This window comes from Elaeis guineensis, chromosome 1 (assembly GCF_000442705.2).
Source record: "Elaeis guineensis isolate ETL-2024a chromosome 1, EG11, whole genome shotgun sequence".
NCBI lineage: Eukaryota > Viridiplantae > Streptophyta > Magnoliopsida > Arecales > Arecaceae > Elaeis > Elaeis guineensis.
This window is the reverse complement of record NC_025993.2, coordinates 141,344,651-141,361,949: the sequence shown is the minus strand read 5'-3', so window position 1 is coordinate 141,361,949 and position 17,299 is coordinate 141,344,651. Positions and strand designations below refer to the sequence as shown.

Below are 17,299 nucleotides of genomic sequence, written 5' to 3'. Positions count from 1 at the left end.
TGTCGATGGTTGTGAATTTTTTTACTGTTTATTGCTATTTGACCATCCGAAAAATTATGGGCATGGAACCAGTCATAAATAGCATGCAAAAAAATTTTTGGAAATGGAACCTGTCATAAATAACATGTAAAAAATTTGGGGCATGGAATCAATCATAAAATTTATCAAACCAGTCCACCCTGGTCGCTGACACCTTACTGGCGATTTTCGTAACGCTGTACAAATTTACTGCGAAACAGTAGCACAGGTGATGTGTTTATAGTAATTTCGTACTCCGTTCCTTCTTTGCCCTCTCTCTCTCATTTGTACTCTCTTTCTGGCGGAATTCTGCACGAGGTGTTCTCCGAGTTTTAGGGCACCCTGCTTCGCCTTCTCCTGCTCATCTTCTCCCTCTCTCCGGTCGTGATCGAAGTGGAAGTCGGAGGATAAGAGAGACGAAGAGGAGATCGAGCTGTGATCGGATTTTTTTCGCTCAGTAGAAGATCCAGTCTTGTGTGGAGACTGGTTTGAGGTAAGCCGCTCTCCAGATCTATACTGAATACAATTTAGATCGGTCTTTTCTTCGTGAAAAAGTTGCCCTTTTTTTTTTTTTTTGGCGTTTTTTACCCGGCAGTCTGAGTTATCCGCGTGAGTTTGACTTCGGATCATAACTTATCCATCGATCTATACTCCGGTGGTCGATCTACTTCGTTGTGGTTCGATTTTTTTTTGGCCAATTTTTTCCTTCAATGGCAACAACTCTGGTCGTTTTCTTTTTTCCTTTTTCTCGATCCAGTTATTTGTTCCTTATATCTAGTTGATATGAGGTTCATTTGAAATCTTTGCTTCGATTCAATGGAGTTTCCCCGCGGGTTTTGCTCAGATTGGTTATATTGCGCAGAAGTCTCGTGGATCCGGCGAAAGATCGTGGTTGTATGCGATATTAGTTACCCTGAGAAGATTTAAGTCTTCAAGTCATTTTTGTTTTTTGTGGCATTCCCTCTTTCTCTTGCCTTTGAAACTTCACACCTTTCTGTTTCCTTGTTGTAGAAAAAGGAAGTAGTATTGCTCAGAAACAGAAGTAAAATAACAAATTGCATGTCTAACATTCTCTATGTTCTTCTCCTGTTCTTCTTAGACGTTGTAGTAGCGTATGAGATAGAGTTTTAGGTGATTCGCTGGTGCCTTGTTGTTAAAGAACAAGATTTCGTGACAGAAAGTTGGAAACTCGATGTAAGAGTTAAGCTACATAGGTATATATTCCTTGCCTTCTTCTGATGTGGTTGTGTGTTTATTGGGAGCAGGTCTTAGCTGTTTGCATGGCATCAGCAGCTGGCGCAACAGGATGGCTGAGAGGGAGAGTAAAAGCTGTTCCTTCTGGGGATTGCCTGGTGATCATGGGAAGCACGAAAGCAGAGATCCCACCCGAAAAGACCATAACTTTGTCTTCTCTCGTTGCTCCTAGATTGGTATGTCTGCTTGCACAAGATTCTCATCAAATATCAAGTACTTTATAAAGAAGACTCGTGTGGTGATGAAATTTAATTGACTGAATGAAAAGTTGTCTTGTTCTTAGATGGAATCTTGGATTTTCCTGTGGTCATTTTGGCTCACAGGATTCTTATTACTTTGCCGTAGGGATGTTCATGACAAAAAAGCATTAAAGAAGGCTGTTCTTTCGGAATCTGTTTCATGACAATATTCATAGCATACAGCAAGATAGCATTGAAGAGGGCTGCTTATAGAATAATGACAATAGTCTAAATCATATGATAAAAATGTAGAATAATAACGTCTTAATTTCAAACTCATAGTTCTCATGTGTTTCTTGATTTCCTTTTTATTAAATGTATGGACTGCCAAGCACTAATTTGAGAATCCTTTTCTGCTGATTCTAAGTACTTTGGTATTATACTCTATCATGTTATAGGCCCGTCGAGGTGGAGTTGATGAACCCTTTGCATGGGACAGCAGGGAGTATTTGAGGAAGCTCTGCATAGGGAAGGTATTTCTTTTGAAGCAGGATGTTTATTTAGTTACAAAAGTGTCCATGTTTCTTTCAGAGAGAAATGTATAACTAATGATCTTAATTTCTATAGGAGGTCATATTCAAGGTGGATTACACAGTTCCATCAATAGGGCGAGAGTTTGGTTCTGTTTTCCTTGGAGATAAGAATGTTGCATTTTTAGTTGTTTCTGAAGGATGGGTGAAGGTCAGGCTAACTAGTGTATGACTGGCTTGCTCTCATATACTGATACCAGTATCGTGTCTGACATTCGACTTTTGTTTTCTACTTGCTTGAATAAACAACTCTGATCAGGTAAGGGATCAGGGCCAACAGAAAGGTGAAGCAAGCCCATACTTGGTGGAACTACAGCGATTGGAGGAGCAAGCTAAGCAACAGGGTTTAGGTCGTTGGAGCAAGGCCAGTATGCTTTCTTCTGTAATTATGGTTGTGATGTATTCTGTATAGGAAGAGATTTCTTTTGTTCTCATCTTTCCTCGGTAGTCAGGCTTTTGCTTGCTTGTGCTATTTTGAAAAGAATTAGGGTATTCATTTGCTTGCCCATTCTTATCCAGGTGTGCACATTAGTGTGGTCCAACAATTATTGACTTTTGAGGATCTTCTTTTGTCTTGCAAACTAGCTTACGTTTGCAGCAATTAAGCTTGCTCTGTTCTGTTCATTGCTCAGAAACAGCAAGCATTTTGTTACATCATGCTGAAGAGAGGATGTAGAACTCTCTCTCTCTCTCTCTTTAATTTGTTTTACAATGATTGCAGGTCCCTGGTGCTCTCGAGGCATCAATCAGAAACCTACCTCCTTCAGCCATTGGGGATCCTAGTAATTTGGATGCGATGGGGCTGCTGGCTGCAAACAAAGGCAGACCCATACAAGGGATTGTTGAGCAGGTCCGTGATGGTAGCACTGTGCGTGTCTACCTACTGCCAGGGTTCCAGTTTGTTCAAGTTTTTGTTGCAGGAATCCAGGTAGTGCACCATAACATGATCAAAATATTCTTCTTTATGCTGCTCTTATGTTGGAGTCTTCTTTCTTATGGAGCCTTTTACTTCAAGCTAACAGAACGTTGTAACTTGTCAAAATTAGGCTCCATCCATGGGAAGACGGATTGTGAGCGATGTCATTCATGAAACTGAAGCAACTACCGATGATGCAAATGGAGAAGTTACTAATGAAACTCGACCACCACTAACATCAGCACAGAGGCTTGCTGCCTCTTCAGCATCATCAACTGAAGTTGCACCAGATCCATTTGGGAGGGAAGCCAAACACTTCACAGAAATTCGTGCTTTGAATAGAGATGTAAGCCAATTTTATGTAACCTGTACACTCTCCTGCATAATTTTTCTCAGTTGATCACAGCTTATTTTGGAAATGCCAGGTACGAATTGTACTAGAGGGTGTAGACAAGTTCAGCAACCTAATTGGTTCAGTATATTATCCTGATGGTGACACTGCAAAGGACCTCGCTCTGGAGCTTGTGCAAAATGTATGGTTTGTTTTTTAAGGATGATATGTTAAATATGAATTCATACAGACAAGAAGCAATGCTTGCTTATTTAGAAACTTGCAGGGAACGCAGTTTGGTATGTCAGCTTTTTTCTTTTTCACTTTTAATAGTTCCTAAATACTAGCCATAATTTCATCTCATGATAGTGAAAATTTAGTTGTTTTATTATCAAAACCTTTTCTAATTAAATCTTATCACACTTGCAGTCCCCGAGAGAATAGAACTTCATCATCATCAAATGCCAGCTCATGTTTCACAAACGGCATTGCAATAAATACTTAATCTAAACAATGGTTCCATGTAGTTAGATATACTAAACTGATCCAGACATTGCTAAATTGATTTTGAACAATGAAATGTGGAAAGATGTTATAATAGCAAAGCTCATTTGGTTTGATGGTTTTATTAAAATGTGGTATCACCTAGGACTATCAAACAAATGAGCTGTTAGTAAGCAACTGATTTTCAGCTTAGAAGTTAGCTGAAATTTGACTCACTTATTTCTAGAAGAGCTGAACTAGAGCTAGGCATGGCTTGCTTGGGCTCATCTTGATTAAGCTTGAATTAAAAATAAATAGATATTTAACATATATCATATCTTAGTTAAATAAATAATAAATTCTACATTATTGTTATCAAAGACCACTGCAATATATATATTGAAGAATGTATTTTTACTACAACATTGAGATATAATGGTGGAGATTACCTTGAAGTATATGAAGGCTTGCGAAAATCAGTCTCCTGCTGGCTATCTTAACAAGCTGTTTGTGAGCAGCTGAAGTTCAGCTCAAAATTGAATGAGCTGTCTTGAGCTTTGCTCAATTATAAAACAAGGTGAACTTATCTTGGTCTGGTTTGAGAGAGAAGAAATTCCTTCAATCCATTCAACTTGGACCTTTCATTTGAAAACAGTAATAAAACAATAGAGATTCAAAAGTGGGGTTTCAGATACTTTTAGCTTTCATGGATTCAATAAAAGAATTGATCATAATGACTATTTATATTATGAGGTCTGAGTCTCCAAGTTTGGTCTGGAGTCCTCATCTTGTTAAAAGAGATTAGAATTTTTCTAAAATAGTGAGTAGTAGAAAAAATCAGGTAAAAAAAAAAATTATCCTAGAGCTAGATTTCAATTTCCTACATCAATTTTGCCTTCTGTTGCATGGTGTAATTCCTCCTAGTTTGGAAGACAACTTGAGCAAAAGTCAACAAATTGGCAAAATTCATTTTATTGTGTTTTCGATGGCAAACGGGGTTTCCAAATCCAGAAGGGCCTTTCAATGGGTTGTCATATTGCAAATCTCAAAAAATTACCCAATTTTAAATAAATGCTGAAAATGGACAACTTATATGAAAGTTTTGCCCTTCGAAAGTTTGAGTCCTTGAATATGGTGGATCTTGCTACTGAATTCTGTCTAGACCTTTCCAAGGGGGCCAAAGTGGTCCATAATAGGTTTGGTGATGCTTCTTGATCATAGCGAGGTGTGGCTTACTTAGTATCGTTCTCATCTTGAGTAAATTGCCAATAATTGCTGGGTATAAAAGGCTGGCACATGCTTGTCTCACCAATGCGGATTCTAAGTTCATGATCCACAAGTCTGCCTTTACAACAACTCCTATAAGTACAACAATCACCTGTGTTTTTATGAATCTTGAATATTTTGATTGTGGTCCAGTGTTGTCAAGTATGGCTAATTTTTATTTCCATGGTACTCTTACTTTTTCAATGTCATGCCTGCTCAGTGTGCTTCCATATGCACCATGGCACAAGCTCCTTATAAAATGTTTTCAAGTTATCCGATATGAAACACATAATGCATTTATCACAGAACTGTCTATACTTTTTGTCCCTCTGGAAGTCCGTAATAAAAAGATGCTTGTATGCTGTTCTCTTGGAATAATAAGTAGCTTTGGTCTCCCTACTTCATGGTTGCAAATACTATGTCTTTCTCCCTTTTCTTTGAGTATATTTTCATCATTTAATTACATCTACTACTCCCATATGCATTTCCATACTTAACAAAGTGCATGTAAGAAAAGACAAAATTCTGTTCTTTATATGTGTTTTCATGCTCAACAAAAACACCTTTAAGAAGATGAACTTTTATTCTTTATTTTTATATAGTATTTTTGGCTACTTTTTTTTTTTTGAATTAACTTATTTCTATTCATCTTCTGAAATGTTACATTTGTTCTTATCTTGTTGTTATCTTGTGGATGGTGGGTTGTAGTTTTGAATTTGAACATGCAGCATCACTTGCATGGTAAATGTCGATTCCAAATGAATATTTGGTAACTAGCTGGATTTTTCCAAACTTTCATATATTTATATGTTGTAACCAGTGTTATTAAAGGCACGCCTTAAGTGCAAAAGGCACTAGATGTATGGGCCATTGCCTCTGTAATCCTCAGGCGAGGTGACAGCCCTCAAGCACAGCCTAGGCACCTCAGGCGCATGCCTCTGCATTGTTCAGAGGCGCAATGAGGCGTCCAAAAGGTGCAGGATTCCAATAAGTATTAATTTTTAGTTTCTAAAAAATAGAAAATGTCAGTTACAGTACATAGAAAAGGTCAATTATAGTAAATAGGGATTGGTAAGGCATCATTGAAAGTCAAACAGGCTTTAAAAACCTACATGAGGCTCTTGAAATCATCTAAAAGACTTCTAAAGCTGAAGTGTCTCCATTAGACTTCATCTCATCTCATCGCCTAAGAAGCACCTCCATCTCATCTCATCTCATCGCCTAACACCATGTAAGTCATCTCTCCTACAGTCTTCTTCTTCTTTTTCTTCTTCTTTTACATGGTTTGTTATGCTCTGTTTTCTGGCCAGGCTTGCTCAACAACATTTGAATGATTTGGTGTTTGTTAAGTATAATCAGGCATTGATGCATCGATATGGTAGATGAAATCACATTGACCCTATAGCATTAGAAGATATTAATGATTGCAATGAATGGTTGACTGGAAGAATGAAGCGAGTTCATACAGATGGGAATGATGAACAAGAACAAATATTTAGTGATAGTGATGATGGTTAGACGTGGGATTTTATTGCTGAAGCTTGTGGAGCTTATGAGCCTGCTTATCATACTAGAGTTGGTGCAAAAACATCTTCCAAAGAGGGAGCTTCAGCTTCATCATCAAGATCAAAGTCTAATAGACCATCCCAAGTGCAAATTATAGATGAATCAAAGGAGGAGACACATGATGAGTATGAGAAAGATATTGGAGAGGAACAAGAAGAAAATGATGAAGCTGATTTGCTTGATGATGAGGAGGAGGAGGAGGATTAGCCAATTAGGAATTTAGAAAGCACTTATTTGATTGTTTTTGGGTTAGAGCTAGTTTTTACATGCTGGACTTATTGCCTATAGTTAGATCTTTTTCTGTTTTTACTTTTTAATAACAGGGTGCTAGTTTTTACTTGCTGGAATTCTTGCCTATAGCTAGTTCTTTGTTTTTCTGTTTTGAGCGCCTAACTTTTCTTAGGCGTGCGCCTACATCTTGTGCCTAGGCTCGAGAGACCCCGAGTGCCTAGGTGTGCCTAGAGCCTTTAACAACACTGGTTGGAACTGAATCTTATTAACATTAATACTCTTTAGGGCTTTTAAAACTATATGTTTTCTAAATGTTTACGCTGAGTAACATTTCTTTTTCCTGCTTAGGGTTTAGCTAAATTTGTGGAATGGAGTGCTAACATGATGGAGGATGATGCCAAACGGAAGCTGAAGGCTGCTGAACTGCAAGCAAAAAAGGATCGCTTGAGAATCTGGACGAACTATGTGCCACCAGCATCAAATTCAAAGGCAATCCATGATCTAAACTTCACAGGAAAAGTAAGTGGGTGTTTTACTTCCTTGAAATTCCTTTGATCATGTTGTGTGATAACAATTTGTTCTATGCTTGCCTATGATTTTCTTTAGGTGGTAGAGGTTGTGAGTGGGGACTGTGTAATTGTTGCTGATGATGCTGTCACCTATGGCAGTCCTTCAGCTGAGCGACGAGTCAATCTTTCAAGCATCAGAGCTCCTAGGATGGGGAATCCTCGTCGAGATGAAAAGCCAGCACCCTATGCTCGTGAGGCTAGGGAATTCTTACGTTCTCGTCTCATAGGCCGCCCGGTATGAAGTTGAGCTTGCAATCTTACGCTGGGATATTTTGGTGTTTTGTTTGTGCGAACAAATTTTATAGTAATGTATTTGTATTTGTTTCCAGGTGAATGTGTCAATGGAATACTCAAGGAAGGTCAACCTGGCTGATGGACCCAATGCAGTAACAGTATCTGGCTCGGCAGATTCTAGAGTTATGGATTTTGGGTCGGTCTTCCTTGTCTCTCCATCAACGGCTGAGGGTGATGATAGTGCTTCTGCTCCCTCTTCTGGCAAACAATCAGCAGGAATAAATGTTGCTGAGATGGTTGTTTCACGTGGTTTTGCCACTGTCATCAGACACCGAGATTTTGAGGAAAGGTCAAACTATTATGATGCTCTGCTGGCGGCTGAATCTCGTGCTATTAATGGAAAGAAAGGAATTCATTCTGCCAAGGATCCCCCAGTGATGCACATAACAGACCTGACCACGGTTAGAAGTTGAACCATTTCTTAATGCATTGGAATAAAGTGCTGTAACATATGATAATTAATTTCTGATGCCACTGGCTCAGGCTTCAGCTAAGAAAGCTAGAGATTTCTTGCCATTTCTGCAACGAAGTGGAAGGCTTACTGCTGTTGTTGAATATGTCCTCAGTGGTCACCGATTTAAACTCCTTATACCTAAGGAAACGTGTAGCATTGCGTTCTCCTTTTCTGGTGTTCGGTGCCCTGGACGAGATGAGCCTTTTTCAGATGAAGCTATTGCATTGATGAGGAGGAAGATATTGCAGCGTGATGTTGAGGTGCTCATCTTTCCTCTTCCAACTATCTTTTAATATTATTTTTTGTTAATTAATGTTTTCCTTTGTGCAGATAGAGATAGAAACAGTTGATAGGACAGGCACATTCTTAGGTTCCTTATGGGAGTCCAGGACCAATATGGCTGCGACTCTTCTGGAAGCTGGACTGGCAAAGCTCCAAACTTCTTTTGGTTCTGACAGGATCCCAGAAGCATCCCTCCTTGCTCGGTCTGAGCAGTCTGCAAAGCAACGGAAGCTGAAAGTAAGCAATGATTAACAAAATATTTGTCTTTTCAGATTATCAAATAAAGGATCCTAATTTTCCATCTTTTTGCCAGATATGGGAGAACTTTATTGAAGGACAAGAAGATGCTAATTATTCCACTTCTGAAGCAAAACAGAAGGAAGTTCTCAAGGTGCTGTACATCAAAGGATAATGCAATTTCTGCTCCATGCTTTTAGTTTCAAGAATTCACCCATCTTTTTGGTATCTGCATATAGGTGGTGGTTACAGAAGTCCTGGGTGGTGGAAAATTCTATGTCCAAACTGTCAGTGATCAGAAGGTTGCTGCTATACAGCAACAACTTGGTTCATTGAATCTCCAAGAACCTCCAGTGGTTGGTTCTTTTAATCCTGTGAAGGGTGACATCGTTCTTGCTCAGTTCAGCATGGACAACTCCTGGAACAGAGCTATGGTATGTGTCAAACATCTCATAATTCCAGATATAACTATGGGACCACTACCTCTTATTTTAACTTTTGGAATATTTATACCTAGTGGATGATTGGGTTCAGAATCTGATAGAAGTATATTGATGGAATGATTGCTGAAGTCATGCTGAGGCTGCCCCTGTAATTGATATCAAAACATGCATCCAATTCCTTATTTGACTTGAAACCTCCATCTCAGAGACTTTTACAGCCCATATAAGCTATGTCAATATGTGATTGACCCATGAACTTTGTCGCATTTTGTATTTACCTAAGTTTTGTCATGCTTTTTTTTCCAGCTTTTGGTGGATCGGTGAATGCCATGTTTTGAACCCTTTATTCAGGAAAATGAGAGGTTCCAATAAAAATGTTTGATTATTGCTTAAAATCAATTTTCAGATGCAATCATCTCAAATTATTTAATTTCCAAAAACAACATGTCAATATTTCTGGATTCTGGGTCATTTATATTGTATTAAAGTTGCTGTCATGCTGCATAAATTGTAATCTACTGTGAGAAGCTTATTTTGGATGAATAGTAGGAAAAAACAATCTTACTTCTACCTGTTTTATTCATGTTTTGCCCAATGTGTACTGATCAAGAATGTAATTTGAAATCATCATGGTTATCACATCTGTGCTTCATGTGCACTAACAGATAGTCAATGGACCGCGGGCAACTGTTGAATCACCAAAGGACAGGTTTGAAGTCTTCTACATTGACTATGGAAACCAAGAAATGGTTCCATATAGTGGCTTGCGACCTCTAGATCCTGCAGTCTCCTCAGCACCTGGTTTGGCTCAGCTGTGCAGCCTTGCATACATAAAAGTCCCTAATTTAGAGGGGGATTTTGGTCAGGAAGCTGCAGAGTATTTGAGTGAGTGCACTCTGAACAGTTCGAAGGAATTCAGGGCTATGGTCGAGGAAAGAGATACTTCAGGTGGAAAAATAAGAGGACAAGGAACAGGAACAATTCTTCTTGTGACTTTGGTTGACGTGGAAGCTGGGTCCAGTATCAATGCTGCCATGCTGCAGGTTTGAGCATATGATCCCTTTCATCTAAGGGTTTGAACTTTCAAAATTTTTCTTGATTTAGAATAGAGCAAAGAGGTTCTTATCTGTCTTTGATTCTCAAAGAAGCATAATTATAATCATCTAGTCTTATCCCAACCACTTGGGGGTGGTTTTATGGATTCATATTTGCCGAGCATTCCTGTCAAGGGTCACCTCTGATGTTACTTCAAGCTTCTCCATGTCTTTTATCACAACATCCATCGACATTACCTTATGTCTTCCCATCTTTTTCTTGCATCATTCGGATAGAGCCCCCTTATATCATTGTTCTACATGCTCATTCCATCTCAAACAATTTTCCACCACATGTTATTTGATTCTAAAAAAAAGCCACCTGAGGCGTTTTATTTCTAAATTGGCTTGGTATTGTTCTTTCGATAAATTATTTGAATAAACACTATTTGGAATTAGTATAAAGGGGGCTTCTTGAGCATTCTTGACCTTAAGGAGAGGTTTTCTGATAACCATGTTCTGTTCCACATCTTGTCCTTGTTTTGGCACATCACTAATTGTCATTCTCTTAAAAATGTTTTAGCAAGAATTTCCACAATTTATGTTCCATTTTTTTCAAATAAATCTTCAAAAGCTCTGATTATGCAATTTTTTATGTCTGTGTCACTAGTGAAAGGTAGATGCGGAGTACGTCTCCAGGCTGTAGCATTTTCATGTCATGTATACCGTACTGAAATCCAGGAACCTGAAGCAGAGGTAGATACCAGCTTCAGGTTATGTGGGTATCTCTTTTCTATGAAGATGGAATGATGCTTGGCTTCTTGTCAAAATCTTGTAGCAGTTAGCTACATTGACAGCTTACTTTTTAGATCAGAAGTGAAGATAAAGAGATGGTTTCACTTGAGACCCAGCCACAACAATTTTCTGTACTGCACAACACTACATAACCAATTTTTATGCGCATGTTCTTTCTTAGGTCATGATAATTTAAACATTTCTATCAAAATGGATTAGGCTGTGATACCTGTTCCGTGTGCTTTAGGGGGCAAAAAAAAACATCAGCCTGTGTTAACGCTGGAGCTTGTATTAACTTCGCTTATTGGTCTTAAATAGTGCACGGGTATTCAAATTGAATGTGCATACTTTCTATTGTATTCTGAAGTTACTTTGGAGCTCCTGTTGACTTGGAAATTTCTGTACACAGGAAGGACTTGCTAGACTGGAAAGAAGGAAGAGATGGGACACCAAGGAAAGACAAGCTGCTCTTGACAACCTAGAGGAGTTCCAAGATAAAGCAAAACGTGAGAGGCTGAGGATGTGGCAGTATGGGGATGTCCAATCTGATGATGAAGAGTCAGCTCCACCTCCAAGGAAAGCTGGAGGCCGTCGGTAGATAGAGGTCACCATAGCAGTGTCGTGGTAAGGTACTAGGTTCAGAGATAGCGGGAATTTTGGTAGTTAGTATTTACTGGGAGGGCTACTTTTTCTTCTAGGTGTTTTAACCCTGTTTCCCTTTCAAACGCGTCGTTTTTTCCATCTTTGAATAAGGCAATCCCCATATTATAATGTATCTCCTGTTGGAGATTGCAGACAGTCTTCATAATTTATGAACTCTTACATGCACCGTTGGATTTACTGAAGTTTGAAAGTTATAGCACCTGAAATCAATTGATAGAACAGTCATTTTGTCAAAATTTAGTGAGCTCCGACTCAGCTGATGATGTAGGAGAAGACTCGAAATTAATCAAAATTTCAGAATAGTTTTGTCTCATGTCATGAATTGTAACAGAGGTTAGATAGTTTTCTTCAAGATGTACAACACAATTACAGATGCTTTCCTTTTTCTCCAAGTGGTGAAGTCAGAAGAATGCTTTACACCCTTCTTCATCACAAAAGACTAGACCATGTACTAACAGAACAACTCATCAATGTGCCTTGCTCTCCTACCATTATTCAGTGCCTGAATCCGTTTCCGCCTTCTCCGGTCAGTCTGATGTGTTGTAAAATTTCGTATTTTATAACAAATTTAAACCCAGTGGTAATCTTCTATCCCTTCTGACCTATTTTCTCCGGTTTCCATTTGTCGAGTAAACTTGTTTGGGTGCATTAAAAATGCTTGCTAGAATTTATGCTGCTTGTCCTGAAAAAATATTGAAGGTTGATTCTTTTGTTAATAAATTTGAATTTATCGTAATTGGCGTCAATTGCTAGTGAGATTTCGAATAGCCTGCCTGGATATTTAATTCAACCACGGTATATGTTGGTCGATCAGCCGGTTTGTGTTCCTAGTGTCATGAAATGAAAAGCTAAGAAGAGTGATGGCTGTTTCTTGTATTTATCTCCCGAGCCATCTTGCTACCGGTCTGCAATCTTTTGGCTGCTACACTGCAGTATTACATTATGCTTGTCGAAGTGGAATGGGAGTTTCGACAGTTGAACAACTTATGCAACATTAAACTCAAAAATCAAGATTCAAGTTTTAAGCCATATCCCTGCGAAATCATGTCTAACAGGTATTCAATCTGTGACATAGCCCCCACGGTTTAGTACCAAATTTTGAACAAATTTGTGGGTATGGAGGACTGGGCTTACCTTGCTAATAGATCGCATTTTTGAATAATTTTCATCTTACCATTTAAAATATCTGTTGCTATTTGGAGTTTATCGAGGTGAGAAAGGGTGGGATCTCTTTGTTTTAGGACTCGCTTGGCTTGCGGGAATTCGAAGAGAGAGGAAAGGTGGGATCTCTTTCTTTTAGGACTCGCTTGGTTTGCGGGAGTTCGAAGGGAGAGAAAAGATGATTCCTGAAACAAGAGTGCGATGAAGGGTGCAATGAAGGATGTTAGAGTGAGAAGCTCTGACGAAACAAGAGTGAGAAATCTTCCTCCCTTAAATCGTCCGATACCTGCTCAGCACTCACACCTTCCAGCCACTAATACCTTCCTCCCTCCACTCCGTGGTCTGCATCATCCCTCCAACCCCCTTGCAACTAAGTCTACCTCGTCCCTCCCAAAAAGCATTCATTTTCTAAAAGCTTCCCCTCCTCATAATGGGATTGGGCCCATGCTCTGTCTGAGAAAGACATTCGCTTCCATCAATGGTGGTACCCTCCTGATCATCCCATGCATAAAGCGCCACCACGCCATGTTTTTCCTCTTCATGCACGTGCTTCTCAAACCATACCCACCTGCCCTCGACCTCTCAAACCATCCTTAACTGGTGCTAACCTCACCTCGCTCGGTCCTCAAGATAAGCGTCGAACAAGCTCGTACGCCTGTCGCTCAATAGTTGGCATCAGTGTACTTGGCCCACCCCCCTCAAAAAAGCCTTCTGATACTACATCGGGCTATCCTTGGCTCTATCATGATCAGAAGTTTCTTTCGTATGTTGATGCAGTTCATGTTTCCGGTGCCCCTTCCCTCGGTACGACCTTTCCTCACACTGCCCAAGGCAATCCATCATACCATCCACCGCTTCCTTCCTCCCTTCCACGCCATCTGCACCACCTCTCTTTCTTTCCGCCCCGTCCTTTTAAATCTAGTTCCTGCTTCTACTGTGGTGACTTGGATCACCACAAGAAAGCCTGTAGGAAACCCATTCGTTGCCTTGCCTACCATTGCTTTGGCCATTTGCGCAGATCTTGCAAACGCCGAACAACTACCTAGTCCTCGGTTAGACCCCACCCTCCTCTAACATACCACTCAAATCAGACCTCCTCTACTTCTCCTTCCTACCTCTCTGCATCTGAATTACTCAACAGCTTTCCAATGCACTCTCTTTCTGACGATCCTAACAATCGCCAGACCAAAGCCTTCCTTCCTTTCTCATCAGACATGGCTGATGTCTCTTTCTATCTTGATCGGGTGGCTTTCGTTGAAGCCTTTGGATGTGTCATAAAGGTGGATGATGTTGTAGTCACCCTGGTGGCTGGATCATAGAACACTAAGAAACTTTTTGAAGATAATAAATTCTTCGTCTCTTATCCTTCCTCTGAAGTAGTTCATCGTTTGATGGCATTGGGGCATATCAAAGGCGACGGTTTCTCCCTACTAGTGAACCATTGGGACAAGTTCAAAGGAGCTGTCCCTCATAGACTTCGATACAAGGTAAGCGTAAGTCTGCTGGATCTCCCCTTAATCTGCTGGAACGCGGAAGCAGTGGCAAGCATCATCTCAAATTTTGGAGTATCCTATCGTGCTAGCCGCTCGAGCTTGCTCTGGGATGATCTTTCGAGCTTCGACCTTCAATTTTTTTTGTGAAGATCTTTCGGCCATTCTTAAGGTGATAGAAGTTACTGTAGGACAGTATTTCTATAAGGTGAGGATTATAGTCAACTTCTCCTCTCAGCGCACACCATTGGATCCTAGTGAATCCTGCTCCTCGCCAGACGATGACATTGATGATAGTGAACATGAATTCTGATTTGGATCCTCCAATCATGCCTAGACACCAACCTCCGATCGACGGCTCTTCTACCAATCCGATAAAAGCTCATTAGAAATATGGAACCCTAGATCTAGTGGGCACAGCAGCCGCCGACCTATTGACTCCTCCAACATGCTTCTAGTCTGCTCCCATCACTCTCGAGCTCTATTCTCTAATCTCCCCCTTGCCCACCCTATGCCTAACGGTCACCTGAACCCTTCATTTAGCTTGGCTAGGACCTTAGCTGACATTCTCTTACACTCCATTCACCCTAGCCTGTTCTTTTCTACCATTGAATTCTCTCTTCGTATAACGGTGCCCTACCCTAGCCTTTTCTGTTCAAATTCAAATACCACACCCCATCTATCTCAGCACCAAACCCTAGTTCCCTTGTTACCCTGGGACCAGTCTCATTCTTCTTTTTCTCAAACTACTAATATCGCTAGCCTCCCCGCTCTGGGGTCTACTATCCCTACCCCACCACCTCCTAAAGCACACCATCCTTTGAAATGTGCTACCCTCATCTCTACAAAAGATGTCTTCAAAACTCTAAAGGAATCCCTACAACCTTCTGTCCAACTCTCACATCCTCCTAAATGCACCTCTAATAGCAAAAGAAGCACCCGTCTTCGGCAAAAAAAATTGAAAGTACTAGGTCTGTATGAAGAAATTCTCAAAGATGAAGACATCCTTTTCATCAACTCATTGACCAATGGTGACTTAATCGCTCTGGGCAAAAGATGTGGAATTCTTCTTGCTAGTGATGATCAATGCGATACTCCACTTCAACTTAAGAAGCTGGAACAGCTCCACTGCAAACTGGACCATGACAATCCCCTGTTGATCCCGAGTGTTGTGTGACAGTATTTTGACAGTTGTATGCTGCGTTCTTTTGTGTGGCTTTCTTCTTCTTTATGGCTTATCTCTCTTGGATGTCATGGATGATTTTGATCCCACCAGTATATCACACCTGCTGCTGGTGTTTTTGTACTGCACCCATGAAATGGTTAATGCAATCTGCTTTCTACTACAACTCAATTTATTTTCCTCCTCTCACCTTCAAGCCTGCCATGTCACTGATGGCTCCATGGGTTTGCTCTTCTAGAATGTCAGAGGACTAGGTCTCCTCACCAAAGTGCTTAGTCAGGAGCAATCAAAAACTCAAAGGCACTATCCTCTGCTTACAGGAACCAAGCTCAACTTCAACGCCTCAATTCTCAGATCCATTTACGGCCGTGACTTCAATGATTAGCAAACCTTAGAGGCTGATGGCTCCTCTGGAGGACTTCTTACTTGTTGGTCTAACTCTGAAATTATAGGACTTCTCAATTTCCACACAATTTTTTCTTCATCCTATTGGTTTCTTGTTCACTGTAACCAATGTTTACAGCCTTCGCAATAGAAAGAGTCGAAATTGCTTCTTTGAAGAACTCAAGTGTCTTAGAGCGCTAACACAGGGACCCTGGACACTCATAGGCGATTTTAATGTCACAAGGTCGCCCATTGAAAGGCATGGGGCCACGAGTTGTCTGAAAGATTTCAGAGAGTTCAATGCGTTCATTAACTCCCTAGAAAATTTTACCTGGTCCAATCTCAGGGAGCGGCCAAGCTTAGGAAGGCTGGATAGGTGCCTTGTTTCAATCGACTGGCACAATAACTTCTCTCTGTCTTCTCTTCTACCACAAATTCATATAACTTCGGATCATGTTCTACTCATCCTCTCTTTTAAACACCTGCAACCATCGTCCTCACTTCAAAGGAAGGCCTTTAAATATGAAAACATGTGGTACTCTCATCCAGGCTTTGACACATTGATTTCAGAGTGGTGGGCAGTGGCTCCAATCAAAGAAGATGCATCCTCCAACCTAGTTGCGAAATTTCGTTTTCTTCGCTCTAAACTCCGATCTTGGCGCACGAACACCTTTGGCAACATTCACTAAAAGAAGAGGGATATCTGCCACAGAATTAAAGGCCTTGATCTGGTAGAGGAAACATGCGACCTTGCAAACGAACAAAGATTAGAATAGTGTAACTTAAAAACACAGCTGGAAACCATTCTAAACCGGAAGAATCCTACTGGAGACAGTGCTCATGCCACCAATGGATTGAGGAGAGGGATCGAAATACGAAATTTTTTCATATCCTTGCAAGCAACAGGAGCAGGTGAAATATGATTTCAGAAGTTGAGCATAATAGTCACCAGCTGAACTCTCAAAATGACATCGAACAAGTCTTCCACGCTCACTACTCCTCACTTCTTGGCACACCCATAATCAGTCAAGCCAAAGCTCTGCAGGATAAACTTTACCCCACTCAAACAATATCGCTAGATAATCTTCATTGTCCATTCACTGACGACGAAATACACAGTGCCTTATTCAGCCTACCCAAGGACAAAGCCCCTGGGCCTAAAGGCTTCCCCATTTCCTTCTACCAAAAATACTGTTCTGTCATCAAAAAGGATATACTCCTCACATTCCAGGGCTTCCAAAATTTATCCCCAGATATCTCACGGCTCAACTACACAACAATCACTCTCATACCAAAGAAAACAGCAGCCACGATCGTTAATGACCACCGTCCGATTAGCGTAGAGTATGGTTTCATTAAAATCCTCTCCAAAACACTATCTCTGAGATTGGGCAAGGTGCTAGATAGACTGATTGATTCTTCACAATCAACCTTCATCAGAAATAGGTTAATCTTCGAAAGCTTCATTTTTGCATC

General features: G+C 40.4%; 1 protein-coding gene across 2 annotated transcripts; it reads left to right on the top strand.

The window, feature by feature from the left end:
* Window positions 1–290: 290 nt before the first annotated feature.
* LOC105060355 (ribonuclease TUDOR 1) lies at window positions 291–11,787 on the top strand. 2 transcript variants are annotated; one of them, XM_010944024.4, is made up of 17 exons: window positions 291–511; window positions 1,284–1,448; window positions 1,910–1,984; window positions 2,079–2,192; window positions 2,301–2,405; window positions 2,763–2,969; window positions 3,088–3,303; window positions 3,383–3,490; window positions 7,183–7,353; window positions 7,441–7,638; window positions 7,733–8,098; window positions 8,181–8,411; window positions 8,482–8,670; window positions 8,747–8,824; window positions 8,910–9,104; window positions 9,779–10,156; window positions 11,352–11,787. In XM_010944024.4, exons 2-17 carry the CDS (start codon window positions 1,299–1,301, stop codon window positions 11,538–11,540), a joined length of 2,970 nt encoding a protein of 989 aa, XP_010942326.2. In that variant the 5' UTR covers window positions 291–511; window positions 1,284–1,298; the 3' UTR covers window positions 11,541–11,787. The 2 variants fall into 2 exon arrangements, with proteins under 2 accessions (XP_010942326.2, XP_073118419.1); XM_073262318.1 differs by lacking the exons at window positions 291–511; window positions 1,284–1,448; window positions 1,910–1,984; window positions 2,079–2,192 and having other exon boundaries at window positions 2,295–2,409.
* Window positions 11,788–17,299: the final 5,512 nt, after the last annotated feature.

Bases quoted from the DNA above. Each gene is read 5' to 3' on its own strand.
- LOC105060355 (XM_010944024.4), top strand. From the start codon at position 1,299: ATGGCATCAGCAGCTGGCGCAACAGGATGGCTGAGAGGGAGAGTAAAA. The intron at 8,825-8,909 runs GTGCTGTACATC...ATCTGCATATAG, and splicing joins AACAGAAGGAAGTTCTCAAG to GTGGTGGTTACAGAAGTCCT. The intron at 10,157-11,351 runs GTTTGAGCATAT...TTCTGTACACAG, and splicing joins TCAATGCTGCCATGCTGCAG to GAAGGACTTGCTAGACTGGA.